Raw genomic sequence first — 18792 nt, forward strand, 5'->3', positions numbered from 1 at the left:
CACAAATCACTGATTCAGCATGGATCTATTTACACAGGAAGTGAGGAGAAGGTAATTTAAGGTCTGAACACACACACACACACACACACACACACACACGGCACAAACACGTGGCAGCCGGCTGGATCCCTGTTACCAAAAAGAGACAGAAATTATCCTGTGAATGGGGGGGGGGGGGCACAAAGGGAGGAAGAGGGAATACAAGAAAAAGTACAAGGAAGGAGGAGGGAGGGGGGGGTGTCATGTTTCCTCTGTTGAGTCCACTTCCTGTCCTGATCCCAAAATGGAGAGACTGTAAGAACGACATCCCTTTGCCTGTTTCGCCACCCCCCCCCTCCCTCCCACACACACACACACACACACACACACACACACATCAGAGAAACCCAAACCAGTGGCGTCCTACAAAAGAGATGAGAGGGAAAACGCAGGCAGCAGAAAACATGTATCCCCAGTGGCGCGTGAGACATGAGGAAGTGTTGGTTTACAGAGGAGCAGGACATTTTGTCCCCGTGTTGCACTCTGAACAAGTGGGTCACGTGCACTGTGAGTGTGTGCACGTCTGTGTTAAACTACTTGAAATCAGTTCTCTTAATGTGACCTTTTCTTTTTTTTAAATCAAGATCAGATTAAGATTCTCAGTCAGATGTCAGGTAGATTCAGAAGCTGATTCTGATCCCTGCAGAGTTTAATGGATCCTTCCCTGTCCCTGGTTAAGAGAATAAAAGTCTCTATTGTCGCAGTTTGGCTCAAAAACCTTACACATAAAAGTTAAAGCCAAAAGTCTCTCGACAAAGTTTAACACTCTTCCTCCATCACACCTTTCTGCCAAGTTTCATGGTGATTCAGTCACCAAACCACAAACCTCCACCTGGTCAAATAAAGATCCTGGCAGCACCTCAGTAACCCCAGAGCAACACAATTCATTTACACTCAACACTAAACGCACACTTACAAAATAGTGTTTTTAAGTCAATTTGCTTTAAATGATATAATAGAGAACACAGGCACTGACTATCAAGCACATTCATCAGTACTTCAGAGTGTGTGTGTGTATACGTGTGTGTGTGCGTGTGTGTTTGTGTGTGTGTGTTCGTGTGTGTCAGTGGGAGAAGGAGAAAATTCGGCCTCATGACTGTGGTTAAGCTGATGTTTCCCTAAGGCTGTTTTGATTGGGCCTACAGCTGAACTCTGATATTTAGTAATGAGCCAAGTACTCCCTGTGTCCACACACACACGCACTCACACACACACACAGGAACTGACCAAACCAATGCATCATGCAGCCCAGTATAAACAACTGGTGGCTCATTAGCCGACGATCTGGCAGTGACACATCTCCGGGCCCTGGGCCGTCACATCATTAGACCTCTTCTGTTGTGTCTTATCTGCTCCGCTGGACGTGTGTGTTATTTTCAGAGGCAGCTTGTGTGTTTATGAACACAACAGATACACAAACACACATGGAGAGAAAGTGAGAAACACAACGAGGCCACCGATGCAGACGTGACAGAAGCTTCTCCAGGCCTCGATTCAAGTGAACATATGGAAATTAATCACTTCTCCATATTTATTTTTTTGAACCACTTAGGAGATGTCTCCCTCTGCTGGCACACAGGGAGTACTGCAGCACTAATTGACTAATGTCTCATGTCTTGTAAATAATAAAAAAGGTCAGAAGTCGCTCAGCGTGTCAGATACTGAGCTTTCAAATCTCTCTGGCATAGTAAATTGATGTTTTTTTGGCAAAAACACACAAATAAATAAATAACTGTTATTTTTAACGAGTCCTGTTAAACTGGCAGAGTTGTGTTAAAGCTGCTTTTTTATGATGAAAAATAAAAACAGGCTGATATTTCAAACACGAGTCCTCAGGCCTCTTGAGCGAGTTGTCTTCAAAGTAAAAGCATAGAGTTGTTGTTTTTTAGTCGGTGATGATTTAGAAATGAGCTAAATAACAGAGTTTTTATTTTGAAAACTTGTGAGCTGAAGACCGTGTGGGATTAGTAGATGAAAAACATTGACTATTAATTCTTCATTGCAGATAAACCAGGCAGGATGAAAGTGAGAAACATGAGACTGCTGATATGAAGCTCAGCACACACACAATACAAAGTGTGAGTTTGAGGAGGACTCACTAATGACAAGAGGTTATTGTGAAGTCACTACACCTCGTTAGAACGGACACAACCTCGTGCTAGACAAAAAAAAAAACTTTTCACTTGAACCAGATACAATTTAAACAACTGAATCGGCTGGTTGACAACTTGACACACAAACTGCACACAATCATCGGAGGTGCTGAAGCTACAACTGCGTGATTTCACAAATGATCTTCACTGAGATTCACCTGCAACAGTTTGTTAATTAGCTCTTTCATTTCACAAGGCTGTACAATCCACAGCGTGAAGCGGAGAATGATGCATTCATCTAAAAACACATTGTTCAGTCAGAAGCTATATATATCTATGTTATATTGTTTTGTGTACTTATATGCTTTAACGTGTTTTATGCATTTACTTGACCGTAAGCTACATTTTATCTATGAAATGTGATATATATATGTATTAGCATTATTATTTAAAGGACCATTACGCTAAGTTTTACATTTCCCACTGTCTCAACATGGTCTAAAGCCAATTACTGGGCTGTAATATAAAAACCACACCACACCTGGTTGACTTCATTCTTTGGCACACCCAAAGCATCAATTTAATTCAAAGTACAAAAGATGAATTCTTCATCATTCATTCCACCGCAGAACTCGAAACAAAACCCTGATCCGGAGATCTCACACGACTCGGCAGCATCGTGTGAAACTGTGAAGGTTTGAAAAAAAGATGAAGCAGTGCAGAGACATTTGGGGGGGGAAGGGGGGGGGGGGATCCATCGATGAAACAAACTACAGCTCGGTTACACGCGTGTAAACAGCACAACCTGGAACATACATGTCCGTGACTTCAAACGAAAAGCTGCCATTTCTGCTTCATTGCCCAAAACACACATTTCCCCATCTGTTGTTTTTATTTACACGGTGCCATTGATATGTGAGTATTATCCTCCAGCAGTGCAGTAACAGACACATACATAAAATACACAAAATACATAAATTACATAAAATACATAACATCAGACATTGCAGTGATTTGGGGCAAAGTGGACGTACGAGCAGCAGGACGGGGAACTGAACATCTGTCAGCCGACACAAGCTCTCCAGCCGCCTGTTGTCGTCCAGTGTTGTGACAAAATAGTTGTGTTTGTTTTTCGCCTTCCACAATAATCATATTTCAGTAACCGTTTTTTCTTTGTAACTAAAGCCTGAAGCTACAATCTGAGACCTGAGCAACACTGCCCCCCCCCCCCCCTCTCTCATCTGAATTATCCTCTAAAGGTAAGAAATCTATAAAATAAAGTAGTTGATGAGTTTTGTTTGTATGTAGGACATCAGACACAGTAACAGAGACGGACAGGAAAGGAAAGGGAGACGATGATATTTCAGGGACATTTGGTGATTTGGGATAAAACAAGTGTCTTATTCTGGGAAACTGTGGATCCCCCTTCTCGTCCTCATTCCAATACAAATATTGCAAAATTCAACTGTGAATTAAAAAGAAAAAGACAGAATTGCATCAAAGAGTAAAGATGAAGGAATCTCTGCACACAGGCCAAAGTCTCTCATCCAGCACAGAAGTCTGTTGTGTTCACTGGAGGAGGAAAAAAAGCCGACTGTGCTTTTCCAAAATTAACGAGAAAGTTTCAACTCACGGGAGAAGCTTTCATCTCCATCACTTAAAAGGCAAAACACCTCAACACCAAACTGGATCAAACTTCACAGGTGGAACATGTCGGCTTCAGGGCTACCCCCCCCCCCCCCCCAAGTGAATTCAAAGAACTACTGCGCTCCCGGATCTGTAGTGATTAAAAAAAGAAAAAGCTTAACTATTGCACTTAACTGAAAACAAATATGTGGCAACTGCATTTGAAAGATTTCATATTGATATTATTGATATAACAACCGTGTGCAGAAAGATCTGCATTCTGAGTGGTTTCTAACTTTAATCTGAAAAACAAATAGTCCTTGAACAACAACTGCAGGAAAAAAGATTAAATGGATCTGTGAAACAAATCAAGGTTTATAGAAAAAACAACAACAACAACACTGTAACCGTCCCGTAAACAGTGTGGGCTTTACAAAAGCAATAACATGGCACTGTCAGCGATTTCCTTTGCTCACCAAAAGGTCCATGGACGCGTGTGCTCGTGTGGAGTCCAGGAGAGCAGAGTCATTTTAGCGTGGCTGGGCGCGGGGGGGGCAGGTAGTAAGGGTGGAACGGCCTCTCGTGTGCGCAGATGCTCAGGGCGGCGTGCGTGTGCATCAGCAGCCGGGGAAACCGCGAGGTGAAGTAGCTGATGAAGCCTTCGGGCAGCTCGCCCAGCGTCTCCTGCACCTCCGGAGGCAACTCGTGGTAGTGATGTTTCTGGAAGAAGCACAAGGTGGAAGATCAGGAGCGGGGGGGGCGTATATGAGAAGATCTGTGGCGTGTTGATGACGTTTCTAACACAGATGCACGAAGAATACAAATATCATTGGAGGAAAATCAGGAAGACAACGAGATTCAAGAGCGTTTGCAGATTAGTGCTGACGGAGGAGTTGATGTTTATATGTTTATGTTTATACATCAAGTCCCGCCTCCTGCTGCTCCACCCAGGCTCCGCCTATCGCCTGGACATCTTCCTGTTGATGTGAACTCCTGCTGCGTTTTCTTCATATTCGAGAGGCAAACCACAGAAAAGGTCCAGAGCTTGTTTAAAAACTAAAAAAACACTAAGTGTGTGACTGACCTTATTCCTCATGGCTCTCAGCAGGTCCCGCACCAAGTTTCCTTTATACGTCCTGAATCGCCTCAAATCTGAAACGAGCGAGAGAACATTTATGATTTGGTTAATCCTTCACAGGGACCTGAGGACGTGTGGTGGTGTTTGTGTCGTGCACCTGTCTGAAGAGGCCCTGAGATGTGCATCCTCCAGTTGGCCCGGACCACGGCTCGGCCGGCAGTCTCCAGTCGGACCACGATGGGACTGTCCGCCGCCTCCTTCTCGATGCGATCGCTCACATCCTTCACACACACACAAAATAAAATGTCTCTTTAACAGCAATAAAAGAAACAAGAACTTTTCTTAAAAGGGCCTGGAAGGAGCGGGGGAACACACCTGGAAGAAGAGCAGCTGCTTCCCCAGACTCCAGAAGAAGGGATGCTTCAGCACGCAGGCGGTGGACGGACGGGACTCGGCCTCGGCCCCGATCATCTGCTCGATCAGATCCTGGGCTATGACGTTATCTGATTGGACGGAGATATATAAAGATTGTTTTCAAGTTAGTCAAGTATACTTGTACGTGGGTTACATTGCAATCTTAAGGACAAACAGAGGAAGTCCCACGCCGCCCTCACCGTGTATATCCTCCATAAAACATGAGAGGGAGTATTCTCCTGCCAGGATGTTGACCTGTCGTCTCAGTGCGTCGCCGAACGGGTGCTGCCCCCTGCTGATCACGTAGTAGAACACACAACCGGCTGAGAACACGTCCACCGCTGCCGTCTGAAGAGAAACCAAAACTGTGTCAGGCCGACAAATGGACACAACAGCAAGTAAAACCTTTTCACCAAAGTCACAGGAGATTTCCAAGACAGAAAAGTAGGTATTCCTTGACATGCTTTTTAATATTACATTTAAAAAGAATAGTAGTTGGCAACAAGTGGTTTTAATTTCTTTGCAAATTTCTTGACAAATTTGTGTCTAACTTGATGGAGGGATGAATTATGGGCCACAGAAGAACCTGTCAAGTGTAACTGTGGATCTGGCTTAAGGGGCGAGTATTTATAATTTTAAAGACAGAGCACTTTCATCAATTGCTCAGGGAACAGAGTGCGGATCTTGATGTGAAAAAAAAACAAGATATTTAGGTAATATTTGTTAACAAGTAGAATAAAGTTTCAAACGTCAATTTGTTTATCTGCAGGATTTCTGTCTGACTGTGGCCAGTTATGCAATTTGCCCGAATCAGTTCTGAGACTCAAAGACAAACCACTTGACCCAGTAATATGCATCTTACTGGTTTATTTCCAGGCGTATCCCCCAGTACTTCAGGAGCTATCCACCCTTCAGTTCCCGGAATCCCCGACCGCATGGAAAAGCTGCAGCGACCGTCCGGGATCTTCTTACAGAGTCCGAAGTCCGAGATGAGCGCTCGGACCTGACCCAGCGCACTGGGAACCGACAGCAGGATGTTCCTGGGCTTCAGGTCTCGATGGACTAAAGGGACAGATGATGGAGCGTCAACAAGAAATAAGAAGGGATTCCAGGGGGGACACTTGTGTGTTGTTGTGTGTATAAAGATCTCTAAACAGCTTGTGTGTTTGTCAGACCTATGTTGAGTGAGTGCAGGTGTGAAAGGCCACACATGGTCTGCTCCAGTAGAGTTATAGGATTCAACTCAGGGAAGCCGGATGGATCCTCCACGTACTGCGGAGACACATGTAAAGACATGTTACTCCTGGATTTCGGGGCCTCACATCACTTTGCTCTCTCGGAGACACCGACCTGCTGCAGCGTGGCGGCGCACAGCTCGATGGCGATGTACGTGAAGAGGTGGTCTCTCTCCGTGCAGAAGTAGCGGATCACGTTCGGGTGAGTGTCCGACTCTCGGAGGAGCTGCACTTCTCTCTCTGCCACCTCGAAACACTCTGGCAGGATTCGCTTCACCGCCACGTGGCGCTCGTCGAACTGACCCCTGGCGTTCCGAACACAGAACAACACATTTTCATCGTCTATACCAGAGGTCTTCAACATGGGGTCCGCGACCCCTAGGGGGTCCGCGGAGGTACTGCAGGGGGGTCGCAACATTTTTCGTTGATTAAACTAATTTTTCAACTTTTTTTTTTTTCTTCAACAAATTTTTTCACAACTAATATAAATGTCTGTAAATAGACATTAACATGAATCCAACATATTGTAGCGAATGGATAAATGGAGCCAGAAGACGTTACCGTTCAGTCAGCAATGCACACACTTCAGCTCCTATACCATGTCTGTTTAAAATAGTACATGAATATATGAACCTGTGTATTATTTGAATAGCTTAGTATTGAATGCACAATAACAGGGTAGCTATGTTTATACATGGCACTAGGCCCAGTTTAATATAAAACACCATTTTATGCAATATATATATTAGGGGGTCCCTGCTCCATCTCTCCATCAGACACAATCAGCTACGGTAACAGCCCAGTGGTAAACACGCGAGTACACAATGCCGTTGTTTACCTGAACACAAAGGTTCCTGCTGTGCCGTGTCCGAGGACGTCCGACGGCGTGAAGGAGATTTTCCCGACCTGCACCCCCTCAGTGTTTCCTTCTGAGAGGTCTGAGGAAGACGAGAGAAGCAGAGAGAAATTCATCTGAATGGTGAAGGACAGGAGGACATGATTTAACACTAACAGTTGTGTTTAGTTTGTGTTACCTGCTGTGGGACTGTGACCCGTTGTATGATTTTTACCAGCGTCCGAGGTGCTGCTGCTCCGAGTGTGAGGGCTCGGTGGAGGGGGGGCCGATGCAGGTGCAGAGTCTGGATGTAGAGAAGGCGTTGATATTTATTATGTGTGTACAAACGAGTTTTAAATGAAGCTAACTTTCCCACTGTAACCGATTTAATCAAGAAATTTGAATTTTAATAATCTTTCATGTCCTTGGTGAAACGGAGAGACACATTTTAATAATTGAACTCCCCCGCCAGGACCTTAACTAAAGAGAAAACAACTTGTTCTATCAGCTGCTCACCACCAGAGAGGTTTGTGTCGGTGGAGAGAGTCGTGTCTGTGGAGACCAAGGTCCCCGTCTGGGTGCTGGTCTGCATGTTGGTCTGTAAGCACTGGAGACGAGACTCAAACGCCTCCTCCAGCTGCCGCTGAGCTTTCAGCTGCTGGGCTGCTCGCTGGAAAGAAAAAAAACACAGTTCCCAGATATGGATTACATGTTTAGAAACGTAGCCTCGTTTCAACCCTCTGAAATCTAGAGGGTTGAACTAGGGGCACACAGAGAGCACCCCCCCCCCCCGCATAGGCCCAAATATGATATCATATTTAAATTCACTAGATCCAGATTTTTATTTTGATCTCATAAGTATCGGTACCTTAATTAGCCAGATTATTGTATTTATCTTTGAGAAATCAAGGAAAACGTTGAAAAACACTCAAACTCGGTTCTTCTTTAATCAATTTCCAAAACATAACTTCCTTGGCAGAGATAATAAGGATAACTTCTGTTTGTTCAACTTTATGAATTAATTTCATGCTCACTGCGGCTGAAAGAAAAACTGGTAGGAGGTATTTCAAATTCAGCTCCTGTCTCTTTTAGTGAGCTTTGGCGTTTGCCTCCTTCTTAACCGACATCTTTCCATTCCACTGCACAGGCTGGGTCTGTTTTCATGATCTGTGTATAAGTAACACAAACTCACACCAGGGTACGTGAGCGCGAAGGCCACCCATCCTCCCAGCAGCAGCGTCAGGACAGCCAGCGTCAGGCGGTCCGGACTCATGTAGACCGGCAGCGCGGCGACCGGCCTCCGAGGCTGCGTCGGCCCCGGAGCGTCCCCGTCCCCGTCCACGTCCTCCCCTCCTCTGTCCCCGCTGGTGTCTCTGTGGCCCCCACCGACCGACTGGAACTGAAGGACACAGGGAGGACAAGCAGCTGAAACGGGATGAGCGCTTTATCATCTGTGTGTGTCTGCTTTATTTGTATGTAAAGCAGTTTGTCCATCTAACTGGCTGTTAAAGGGACATTTAGAAGTTTATCACATCAATTCTTTGCTCTCTGGAACAGCCTGCAGTCGGCCGTAATGGAGAGTAACGGCCCAATGAGGGTAACTGCCTGATTCTGGTGATTCTGGTGATTTACCGCCTCTCAGGTGTAAAGTCGGGGATGTGACTCACATAGCGCTGGTGGTAGTAGGAGGCAGGGGAGCCGGGGGGGCGAGGGGGGATGACAGCCTCGCCAGAATGCTGCAGGCTGACGGGGAAATCCCTCAGCATGGTGGTGTGGGCGACTGGAGGCAGCTCGTGATGACCTGAAACACACAAATACACACATATAACGAATTTATGAGTGTCTGTGTTTGTGTTGATAAATCTATACGATTATGACCGGACTTTGTAACCTTTTCTGTGAATGCTAGAGTTTTAGTTTTTAAATGCTTTTCCAGGTATCTAGGTCCACTCCAATACGTTAATAGTTCATAGTGTGTGTGTGTGTCTGGGTGTGTGTGTGTTTACCTATTAGCAGCCAGTGGTTCTTCCGGCTGTTGGTGGTCCCCGGAGGGTAGCGTATGTCAGTGGACGGTATGATCTCACACTCCCCTCGCTCACTCACCGTCACTCCGGCCGTCACAGGACCTTCGATCCGAGCCAGGGTCAGACCCCGAGGCTGCAATGGACCAACCAGAGCCATTATATCCTCATTATAATATTATCTATTATTATTAGTTTAAGGTTCTATTAAATTAGTGTTACAGCTGATTACAGATATACAGGATACAAATTGATTGTGCGTTTGAACTCACCACTAATGAGATTCCGTGGTGGACGAGGGAGGTCGAGGCGTAGAGGTGAGTGTCCAGCTTTCCAACATAGAGAGTTGGTCTGAAGGAAACAGAAGCCGGTTTATCTCCTCAGCTAAAGAAAGTCCAGTTATCAAGTTATGTTGTTTGTGTTTCTGTCGAGAGCAAAACTCAAACAGGTACAGAAATATAAATCATAATTATACCTAATTATAATTCATCAGATTTGGGGTTTTCCAGAGTAAAGCAACGATCAGCTCACACTGATAACTAAACAATGAAAGAAACTGCTTTGGAATCAAATAAGAACATTTACACATACTTTTTATATTTAAATATTATTGTATTGCTGCAGAAGTTCTTGCTTCTTGTTTTCCTAAAATCACAGAGAGCTGTCAATCACTGGAAAATTAACAATTTGAACTAAAATCTGTGTGAACGCCCTAAACTGACGGAAATCAAGTTTGAGAAAAATCTATTTGACTCATATTTGGACTTTTTGTTTGTTCCATGCCCATTCACTAACACGGAGGAGGCGGGGTTTAAGACCTAAAGTGCAGCCAGCCACCAGGGGGCAATCAAGATGATTTGACTTCACTTTTTCGGGAGCTGTCATGTCGTCCATCTCTAGTCTATTCTTAGAATACACAGAATAAACAGACACCTCCACAAGAGATCCAGCCAAGAACAGAACTTTGACTCATTGCCCCAGATACAGGAAATCAAACTGCAGAACTGGGAGTTCACACTGTCATTACCAGTCCACCAGTCCAAACCACAGGGTGGACGCACTACAACAGAGTTTAGCTTGATTGTCAAACTATCATGAGAGAGGAACCAACAGAGTCTCAGTGCATCTGCCTCATCTGTAGGGAGACTGTTCAGCAGGTTTTGTGCTTTCTACCCTTTAATAACAGTTATTATGTATAAGTATCGTTCTGGAAATCAAATATCACTTCAGTCCGGAATTAAACAAGTGTCTATTATTTCGTATTTGCATGTGTGAGTGTGTGTAAATTCTAATTCTCTTACACGAGTTGTGTTTTTGCGCTTGCCTGCTCCTTCACAAACTGATAGCTCCACTTCAGCGTGGAGTGTGCGTCCGTGCGGTCGCCGGCAGAGAAGGTGAGGAAGCGCAGCGTCTCCATGGCCAGGGACAGGTGGGGGGCGTGTCTCAGCGAGTCGCCGGAATACAGGTACACGCCCACGACGGGTGAGCCGTAGTTCTGAGTCCACAGGACGTCACCTAGAAGACAGAAAGAAGACATTTGAAAAAGACACGTGTTCGACGAATTGTCATCTCGGGGTAATAATAGGTTCACATAGTAGAAACCACACACCTCTGCCTACCTGACTCTCTGTCCACTGTCACGACGAGGCCGTCCCCACTCGACACAAGATGAGCCATTTCTGAGGGAGAGCACAGAATCAAACATCACTTTCAACATGTGTAACACGTTCTGGGAGGTTTGATGTTCGTGGTTCTTCTAACTGGAACCAGGAAGAGACAGCTGCTCCCGGCTGTCCCCTGGTTGAAGCTGTGTTTACCTTTTTACAGTCCCATATTTAAGGTTAAACTGAAGACTCACATGTTTTCTCAGTCTTTTGACGGTCCTTTGTTGCTTCTAATTCACTTCTATTTCATTTGTGTACCTCTCTCAATTATTTATAACTTAGGGAATCTCTTGTTCTTCACAGGCTTAATTCTGTGACAGATTTATCTGATTCTTTTTGCAAACAATAAAGTAAAAAGCACTAAAAGGGCATAAAACCTCCTTCAAATATCAGACTATATATATATATTCAATGTTTTAAATTAAAATATCAGACTATATGTTCATTGACTTCATATCCAACATGTGTAAGCAAGCAATTAACATACATAGGAAACAGTGGGGCTAAAACAGGTCGTTATAGATAATGAGTTAAATACCAGAGGTCTGACAGTAAAAGCAACGTATTGGTCTTACAAATGGTGGCACAATAAAAGACAACATACTGTAGTCCTGCTTCTCATCATAAGGAGGAGCTGAGTAATCGTTGTATGTGGCGTTCCATCGCAGCTCCTGCGTCTTCGTGTCGAACATGGTCACAACATATTCTAGGAAACGAACAGACAAGAAGTGAAGTTGTGATTAATGGGAATACTCCAGCCGTGTGGGTGTGTGTGTGTGTGTGTGTGTGTACACAGGACTGCTGGTGCAACCTACCTGTGCGTCCTATGTAGAGCAGAGGAGAGTTGGGGCAGATGGACTCAGAGGAGGAGGTGGTCAGACTGGTTTGCTTCTCACCGGTCTCAGGATCCACCACGAACCACACATCCTGTTTTCTACCTGCACGCGCACAGACAACTACTGACGGACCAGGATTCTCAAATATTGAACTGTCTGACAAACAATGGGCCCCACTATGAAGTACATGAAACAGGTCACACTTTTCTCAGCATATTTGCACAACCCCCCCCCCCCCCCCCTCCACACACACACACACACACACACACACACACAGAGACACACTCTCTCTCTCTCTTTACCTGTATAGAGGACACCATCAGAGCTCCGGCAGGGAGCTGACTGAACCAGCTCTGGGATTGTGAAAGGTAGTTTCTGCAAATACATGAAAACAACCGGAAAACAATTGATGAAAACAGGCACACAAACATATACACGCACACACACACACACACGCACACACACTTTATTCCTCACCATCAGGCCTTCCTTGTGCTTTCCGCCCAGGATGTACAAACTACCATCATTGGGGTCTGGGAGGAAACCTGGTCTGCAAAGAAATCAACATTCACATGATGATCAGATGATCAGGAGGGATATGACTGGAGATCTTCCATCACTACAATGTTAATATACACTTTAGAGCATTGTATTCATGTATTAGAGATCAATATAATATTCATTTGTTTTCAATACAATTAACAAAGCGCTTCACAACAAACGATATAAAACTCACAATCAGAATAAAATGAAACAATAATTATAATAATAATAAAAAATACAAATCAAACCTGTAGACATCATATGATAAAAGCATTTTTATAGAGATGTGTGAGACTGCAAGGGACAATAGAGAGACGACACTGAGTTGTTCCTATAGTTTACTTTACCTCCACCCGAGGTTATGTTTTCACCTCTACTACAAACAAAAGGATTCTGGACAAGGGAATTGTTTTTTCACTTTCTTTAACTCTGACATTTTCCCCTACTTCCCAGAGAACGTTGTGAGTTAAAACATGTGTATTTTCAAGGGGACTTGTTAGTTATTGTGTTAAATGTTAGTTCACAAAACAACAAATCTGACAGTTTGATCGTTTTAAAAACTCACTGCCTTGTGCGCAATGTATATCTTTATTTCTTTAACCATTAAAAAGGTATTGAAGATTGATGTCCAGACCTGTGTGTGTGTGTGTGTGTGTATGCATATGTGAATGTCTATGTGTGTGCTACTCACTCTGAGAGGTAGACAGGCACTTGGATGATGGGGTCTGGAGGAATTCAAGGAAACAATTTGATCAGAAATGTAAAAGAAATTTAAAAATGTAAATAACCATTAGGGAAATCACATCGACATCTGTGTATGAACCTTCTCTCAGGGTCCACTTGATCTCCCCCGATTGTTTGGAGACAGCGTGCAGACTACCGTCCAGTGTCGAGACGAACAAGAGGGACTCTGGGAGGGTGACCGACCGGACCCCCCCGACCTGAGGGGTCGCCAGAGAGAGAGAGAGAGAGGGAGAGAGAGAGAGAGAGAGAGAGAGAGAGAGAGAGGGAGAAAAACTTTAGGCCAGCTGTCTGACAGAGAGTTCAGTCACCGTGTCATGTATCCAAGATTTTAGCATAGCACTGTGTGTGTGTGTGTGTGTTTGGGTGCGTGTATGTATGTGTGTGTGTGTGTGTGTGTGTGTGTGCGTGTGTGTGTCAGGTCTGCCAGGGGTTGACATTCGGCCCTGCAGTAAGTCTCTGCTCCAATAATCATGATGTGTTCCTGATTGAACAGGATATCCTTATTGCCAACACTGCACCCTACATTGGGTGTGTGTGTGTAACGCTCCCATATTTGCCCACAAAGGGGTGGCCACTGGCAACACAGAGTAGAGTAGCACTAAGTGATACAGACACACTATTACAAACAGAATTATGACGCACACGGACACACATACACACAGGTGGTTAATAGAAAAAGTGCACAAACTGATAAGATGCCCCGGACCCTAAAACTCTCCCAAGACACACAACATGAGTTGATATGGTTTTGTGTGTCTCTATGTGGATCATTGTGGTAATAACATATTTGCTTGTTGTGAGAGGTGTCGCTTATTTTGTTTAAAAAGTTTTGTGTGTGTTTTTGGTCATTTTGTGTCCCAAAGAGGCAGTTTGTCATCGCTTCATTGCTTTTTAAAAATGTCTTTGTTCATGTTTTGTGTGTCTGTGCATAGATTTGGCGTCTTTTACCTGTTGTGCATCTGTGTGTCATCAAGTTGCCCATCTTCATAATTGCTTTGCATCTTTGTGGCTGCTTTGTGACTATTTGTGGTAATTGTTCTCATCTTTGTTGAACCTTTGAGTGTCTTTTGGTCTATTTGTGTCTCTATGAGGCCACTTTTCATCTCTTTGTGGATGAATTGTGTTACGACTGCTGCACCTGTTGTGTATCTTTGTGCTATTGATAATAGTTTTGCATCTTTTGTGGCAATTTTTAAAATCTTGTAGCAGTTGTGTAGTCACTTCTGTGGTCTTTTTTTGCATCTTTATGGTTGTTTTGTGTGTCTTTGTGGTACCTTTTCACATCTTTGTTATAGTTTTGTATTTTTCAGGTCATGAAAAGGGCATTTTCCTTCTCTTTGTGGATGTATTGTGTGTCTCTAAGGTTGGGTTGTATTTGTTGTGCATATCCTTGGTGTCATGTTGTTCTTTAAAATAGTTTTGTGTATTTCAAACAATGAATATCAACAATCACTTCAAACAGACACACACACTGACACTCACACTCACACACTCACACACACAGTATTAACTTTCTTTCTGCTAAACACTAAACGTCATATCATCGTATCATGGCAACTTCCCTCGATCCTGAAATAGACGCAGAGCAGTGGTGGCCAAAGTTCCACGTAAATAACGAGAGACACACAGAGTGAGCGACACAAACAGACACACACACACACACACACAGCCACCTGTAGTTGCTGTCCTCCCCAGGACAGGAGCAGCAGCGGCAGCAGAAGTCGTCCCACCGCCTCCATGACCCCCAGCTCTCCGCGTCTCAGGGTCCGAGCGCCTGACGCTATTAAACCGACAACAGAGGTCGAAGCCCCGCGACGTTTCCAGCGCCGCGGTCCATCGGCCACACGCTCCGCAGCGGCCCGCTCTCACGTCGTCCAGCCCCGCGCTGACAGCCACTAAACCCGGTCACCGCACAGCCGGAGGAGCCGCTGAACTTCCATCACAACAACTCTGTTTCCGTGTTCGATCATTGACGTCGACGTTCGACTGTCAGAGCAGAGGTGAGGGCGGGACCGGCCGAGTGGCAGCCCGGCTCGTCCAATGAGCGCGGAGGTTGCGTGGAAAAGGGGCGGGGATCTGTGGAAAGGGCTGGAACACGTGGACAGAGACACGAGGACAGAGGACAATGTCTTTGTGTCATAGAAAGTGGTGGATGTTGTCATTGTGAGTTCACTGGTGGAACCTCAGTGCCTGTTCTGACATGTTAACTTTACTCATCCACTCACTGTCACTTTACTGTGGAGCGAAGGAAATAAAGATCCTGAAGTCTTGAGAAACTTTCTCAAAACAATGACTTAGCATCTGAGTACGATACTGAGTCATTATTATGAGATACCAAGTCATAACAATGAGATACTAAGTCATCAGAATGAGAAAAGTCAAAACAAAGAGATACTTAGTCATAACAATGAGATACTAAGTCAAAACAAAGAGATACTTAGTCATCAGAATGAGAAAAGTCAAAACAAAGAGATACTTAGTCATAACAATGTGATACTAAGTCATCATAATGAGAAACTAAGTCATAACAATGATAAAAGTCAAAATAATGAGATATTAAGTCATTTCTTATTATTATATCTATCAGGAATCTTTATTTTCTTCCATACATCACGTCTTCAGAATTGCTTTGCATCTTTGTGGCTGTTTTGTGTCTCTTTGTGGTAATTGTTCTCATCTTTGTTGAACCTTTGAGGGTCTTTTGTTCTGTTTGTGTCTCTATGAGGCCACTTTTCATCTCTTTGTGGATGAATTGTGTTACAACAGCTGCACCCGTTGTGCATCTTTGTGTAGCCACGCTGCAGCTATTGATAATAGTTTTCCATCTTTTGTGTCTCTTTGTGACATTTTTTCAAATCTTTGTAGCAATTGTGTATCTTTCATTTCATGTTTTTCTTGACAAGACCGTGTTTTTACTATCTGCAGATGTATTGTGTGCTTGTAAGGTGGGGTTGTATTTGTTGTGCATATCGGTGGTGTCATGTTGTTCTTTAAAATAATTTTGTATATTTTCAAACAATGATTATCAACACTCACTCTCATAAAGGCCTGTTCTTCATATCTGACCATTTTTATTTTATTTTATGCACAACATGTCTGGATATCTTTTTCCACTGCAACCTCAGACACTCAAAGTACAATCAGAAAAAGAAAAATCAAAGTTTGACAACAAACACTTTATTTTTTGCAGCACATTTCCCTTCAGAGATGTCAGCTCACGGTCCCAGTGCTCTACCCACTATGAACCAAGTAGCCTTTGGCTCTGTGGTGCGGGTCACTCAGGGAGGATGCTTTCAGGTTTGGGATAACCAAACAGCTCAAAGTCTGCTTCGTACATTTTGTACAGCTCTTTTCTAATCGGTATGGGAATCTGTGCAAACCAGTCTTGTTCTCAGCTGGCTTTGGTTAGGTTACGGTTCCCTGAGGGGAAGCGGACCAGATGATCCACTTTCAGGAGCTTCAGAAGGTGATCGGCGTCGCTTTCCTGGGTTTCCACTCGCCCGATGAAGTCGTACCCGACCTGGCACGGATGACACAGACGATAGACCTGAAACACACAAAGACACACACCCTTTTTAAATGGCTTTAATTTTGAGTTTGACTGATCTGCCATGTTTGTACATTTATTGGAAGTCATGAAAAAGAAGAAATGAAACTCTACTGCTGTTCTTCTTTTACTGCCCTGGAGGGTTTTGGCTCCTCAGCCTGCACCAGTCAGATTTTCATGTTCACACACTTTTGTTGTTATTGTACAGGTTATTAAACCCCATGAAGAAGTTTGTGATTCATATATATAGGTGACACAAATCAAATTTGTTTTGGTATCGCTGCCCCTCACTGTTTGTATGTGCCCTCTCTTAAAATAATAATGATATTGTACTACTATACTATAAAACACACAAGAAAACAATGGTGGAAAGAAACAAACAAAGTGGAAATGACAGAGAAGGTAACAGTAACATGTTTTTCTCTGCATATTGTAATCTAATAAAATCTAATTATCACAAAAATCCAGTAGTGTTTGAAAGTGTAGTTTGTAGTTTCAAGAGAAGTGTGATAAAGTGAGCTGTGTGAGACAAATATCTGTCGCCAGTGTTCGTCGAGGATCTTCCTCTGCTCAGTCTCTGGATCCAGGAGGAACTTGACAAACTGCAGAAATGTCAGTTTGATTCCTGCGGCAGAGCCCCGGAGATGTTACCATAACGCTGCAGCATGAATGAACCATACATTTCGTAGAACTCCTGGTTGGGGCTTAAAAACACAAACAAATACACACACTTTGATAAATATATGCAGTTTAATCAAAGCACGTACCTCTGTGAACAAACACACACACACACACACACACACACACACTCTCTCTACTGTGAAACACACCGTCCAAACTTGTCCCTGAAGGCAGAGATGAGATGTACAAAAGGATCTCGAACAAACAGGAACTTGGTGTAGTGCTGGAGTTTGAGCGCCATCAGGTGGCTGGACAGAGAACCGTAACTCTGCGCAAACCTGGTCAAAGGGAGAACCAAACACAGAGGAGGATACTCTGTTAGTGTCACAGTCTATTTTTATATGCTTTGAATCAAACAATCAATTTCTATTTAAAGTTTCCCGGAGGGATAACAAAAACCTCCTGAACGGAGGAGAAGAGACAAGAAGGTTCAGAAAGACAAAGAGACACCATGAACGAGTGTGTGTGTGTGTGTGTGTGTGTGTGTGTGTGTGTGTGTGAGTGTGTGTGTGTGTGTGTGTGTGTGTGCGTGCGTGTGTGTGTGTTTCTCAGCTGTACCTTGGGAACGAAGCAGTAGATGATCTGGTGTTTGTTGTCCACTATCAGGTGATCCAGCTCACTGTTGGGGATCTGCTCAAATGCTCGAGTCCTTCCAGGGAATTCCACAGAGCCCTGTCCTGAACACACATCCTTCATCCTCTGCTTCCTTGCCTCCTGCTCTATAACACTGGCCTCGGCTTGGGCGATGGAGGGACAGAGGGAAGGATCGGCCGTCATCCGAGGCCAAGATGCCGCCTGATGCGACCCGTTTTTGGGGTCCTGCAGCGGCTTGAGGGTGAGGCCCCTGACCTCCTCCCAGTACACGAGGAGGAGCAGGGTCATAAAAAACGACCCCAGAATGAACGCCACTCGTAGACCCCACCATGAGCACATGGTTATATCGAATCAAGCGCTGAAGAAAAGAAGAAGAAGTTATCTCAGCTCCGCAGAGGACATTTGTCACGGAAGGAGGTCTTATACGTATCGGCTGCAAATGATAAAAACTGGAAATATCACCCAGGTAAAATGTACAAATGTGATATTTCCTGTTTCTCTCAGCTGCGGATGTGATCTCTCAAAGCCCAAATAAAGACATAGGATTGAAAAATGACTCGTGCTAAAATACCCGACCTGGATATTGCAACGTGGAGCTTAGTCAACGTAAGCTCCACTTGGACTGAACAACAAACACACAGCGACACACACACACACGCACAACCACAATTTTTAACAGGCGCTGGTTCTATTATACACTTTATACTATTATTTTCTATTGTTAAGACTAAATGCTCTGTGGTTTTATTCACTGTATTCTACTGACACTCCTCCCAGTCCCCAGCTTGCTGCCCAGTGAGATGGAATCAGTGCCGATGTCTGACGGGACTATTTCCCGGCAC

At 44.2% G+C, this 18792-nt stretch overlaps 1 protein-coding gene and 1 pseudogene across 1 annotated transcript; both read right to left on the reverse strand.

Annotated features, from left to right (window-relative positions):
- Positions 1-2677: 2677 nt before the first annotated feature.
- On the reverse strand, positions 2678-15132 carry ern2 (endoplasmic reticulum to nucleus signaling 2). Its single transcript, XM_062388020.1, has 24 exons — positions 14802-15132; positions 13208-13325; positions 13076-13109; positions 12319-12391; positions 12144-12216; positions 11821-11943; positions 11610-11711; positions 10961-11020; positions 10643-10856; positions 9614-9692; positions 9327-9477; positions 8988-9121; positions 8513-8719; positions 7837-7990; positions 7520-7624; positions 7324-7423; positions 6601-6790; positions 6426-6522; positions 6113-6312; positions 5451-5598; positions 5212-5339; positions 4994-5117; positions 4843-4910; positions 2678-4478 (listed from the first exon to the last, which is right to left on the reverse strand). Exons 1-24 carry the CDS (start codon positions 14865-14867, stop codon positions 4284-4286), a joined length of 2943 nt encoding a protein of 980 aa, XP_062244004.1. The 5' UTR covers positions 14868-15132; the 3' UTR covers positions 2678-4283.
- Positions 15133-16320: 1188 nt separating this feature from the next.
- On the reverse strand, positions 16321-18289 carry LOC133953469 (carbohydrate sulfotransferase 12-like; annotated as a pseudogene).
- Positions 18290-18792: the final 503 nt, after the last annotated feature.

This window comes from Platichthys flesus, chromosome 5, assembly GCF_949316205.1.
Source record: "Platichthys flesus chromosome 5, fPlaFle2.1, whole genome shotgun sequence".
Taxonomy (NCBI): Eukaryota; Metazoa; Chordata; class Actinopteri; order Pleuronectiformes; family Pleuronectidae; genus Platichthys; species Platichthys flesus.

Bases quoted from the DNA above. Each gene is read 5' to 3' on its own strand.
- ern2 (XM_062388020.1), bottom strand. From the start codon at position 14,867: ATGGAGGCGGTGGGACGACTTCTGCTGCCGCTGCTGCTCCTGTCCTGG. The intron at 12,217-12,318 runs GTGAGGAATAAA...ATGTATTTGCAG, and splicing joins AGCACAAGGAAGGCCTGATG to AAACTACCTTTCACAATCCC. The intron at 11,021-11,609 runs GTATGTTGTCTT...GCTCTCCCTCAG, and splicing joins TGATGAGAAGCAGGACTACA to AAATGGCTCATCTTGTGTCG.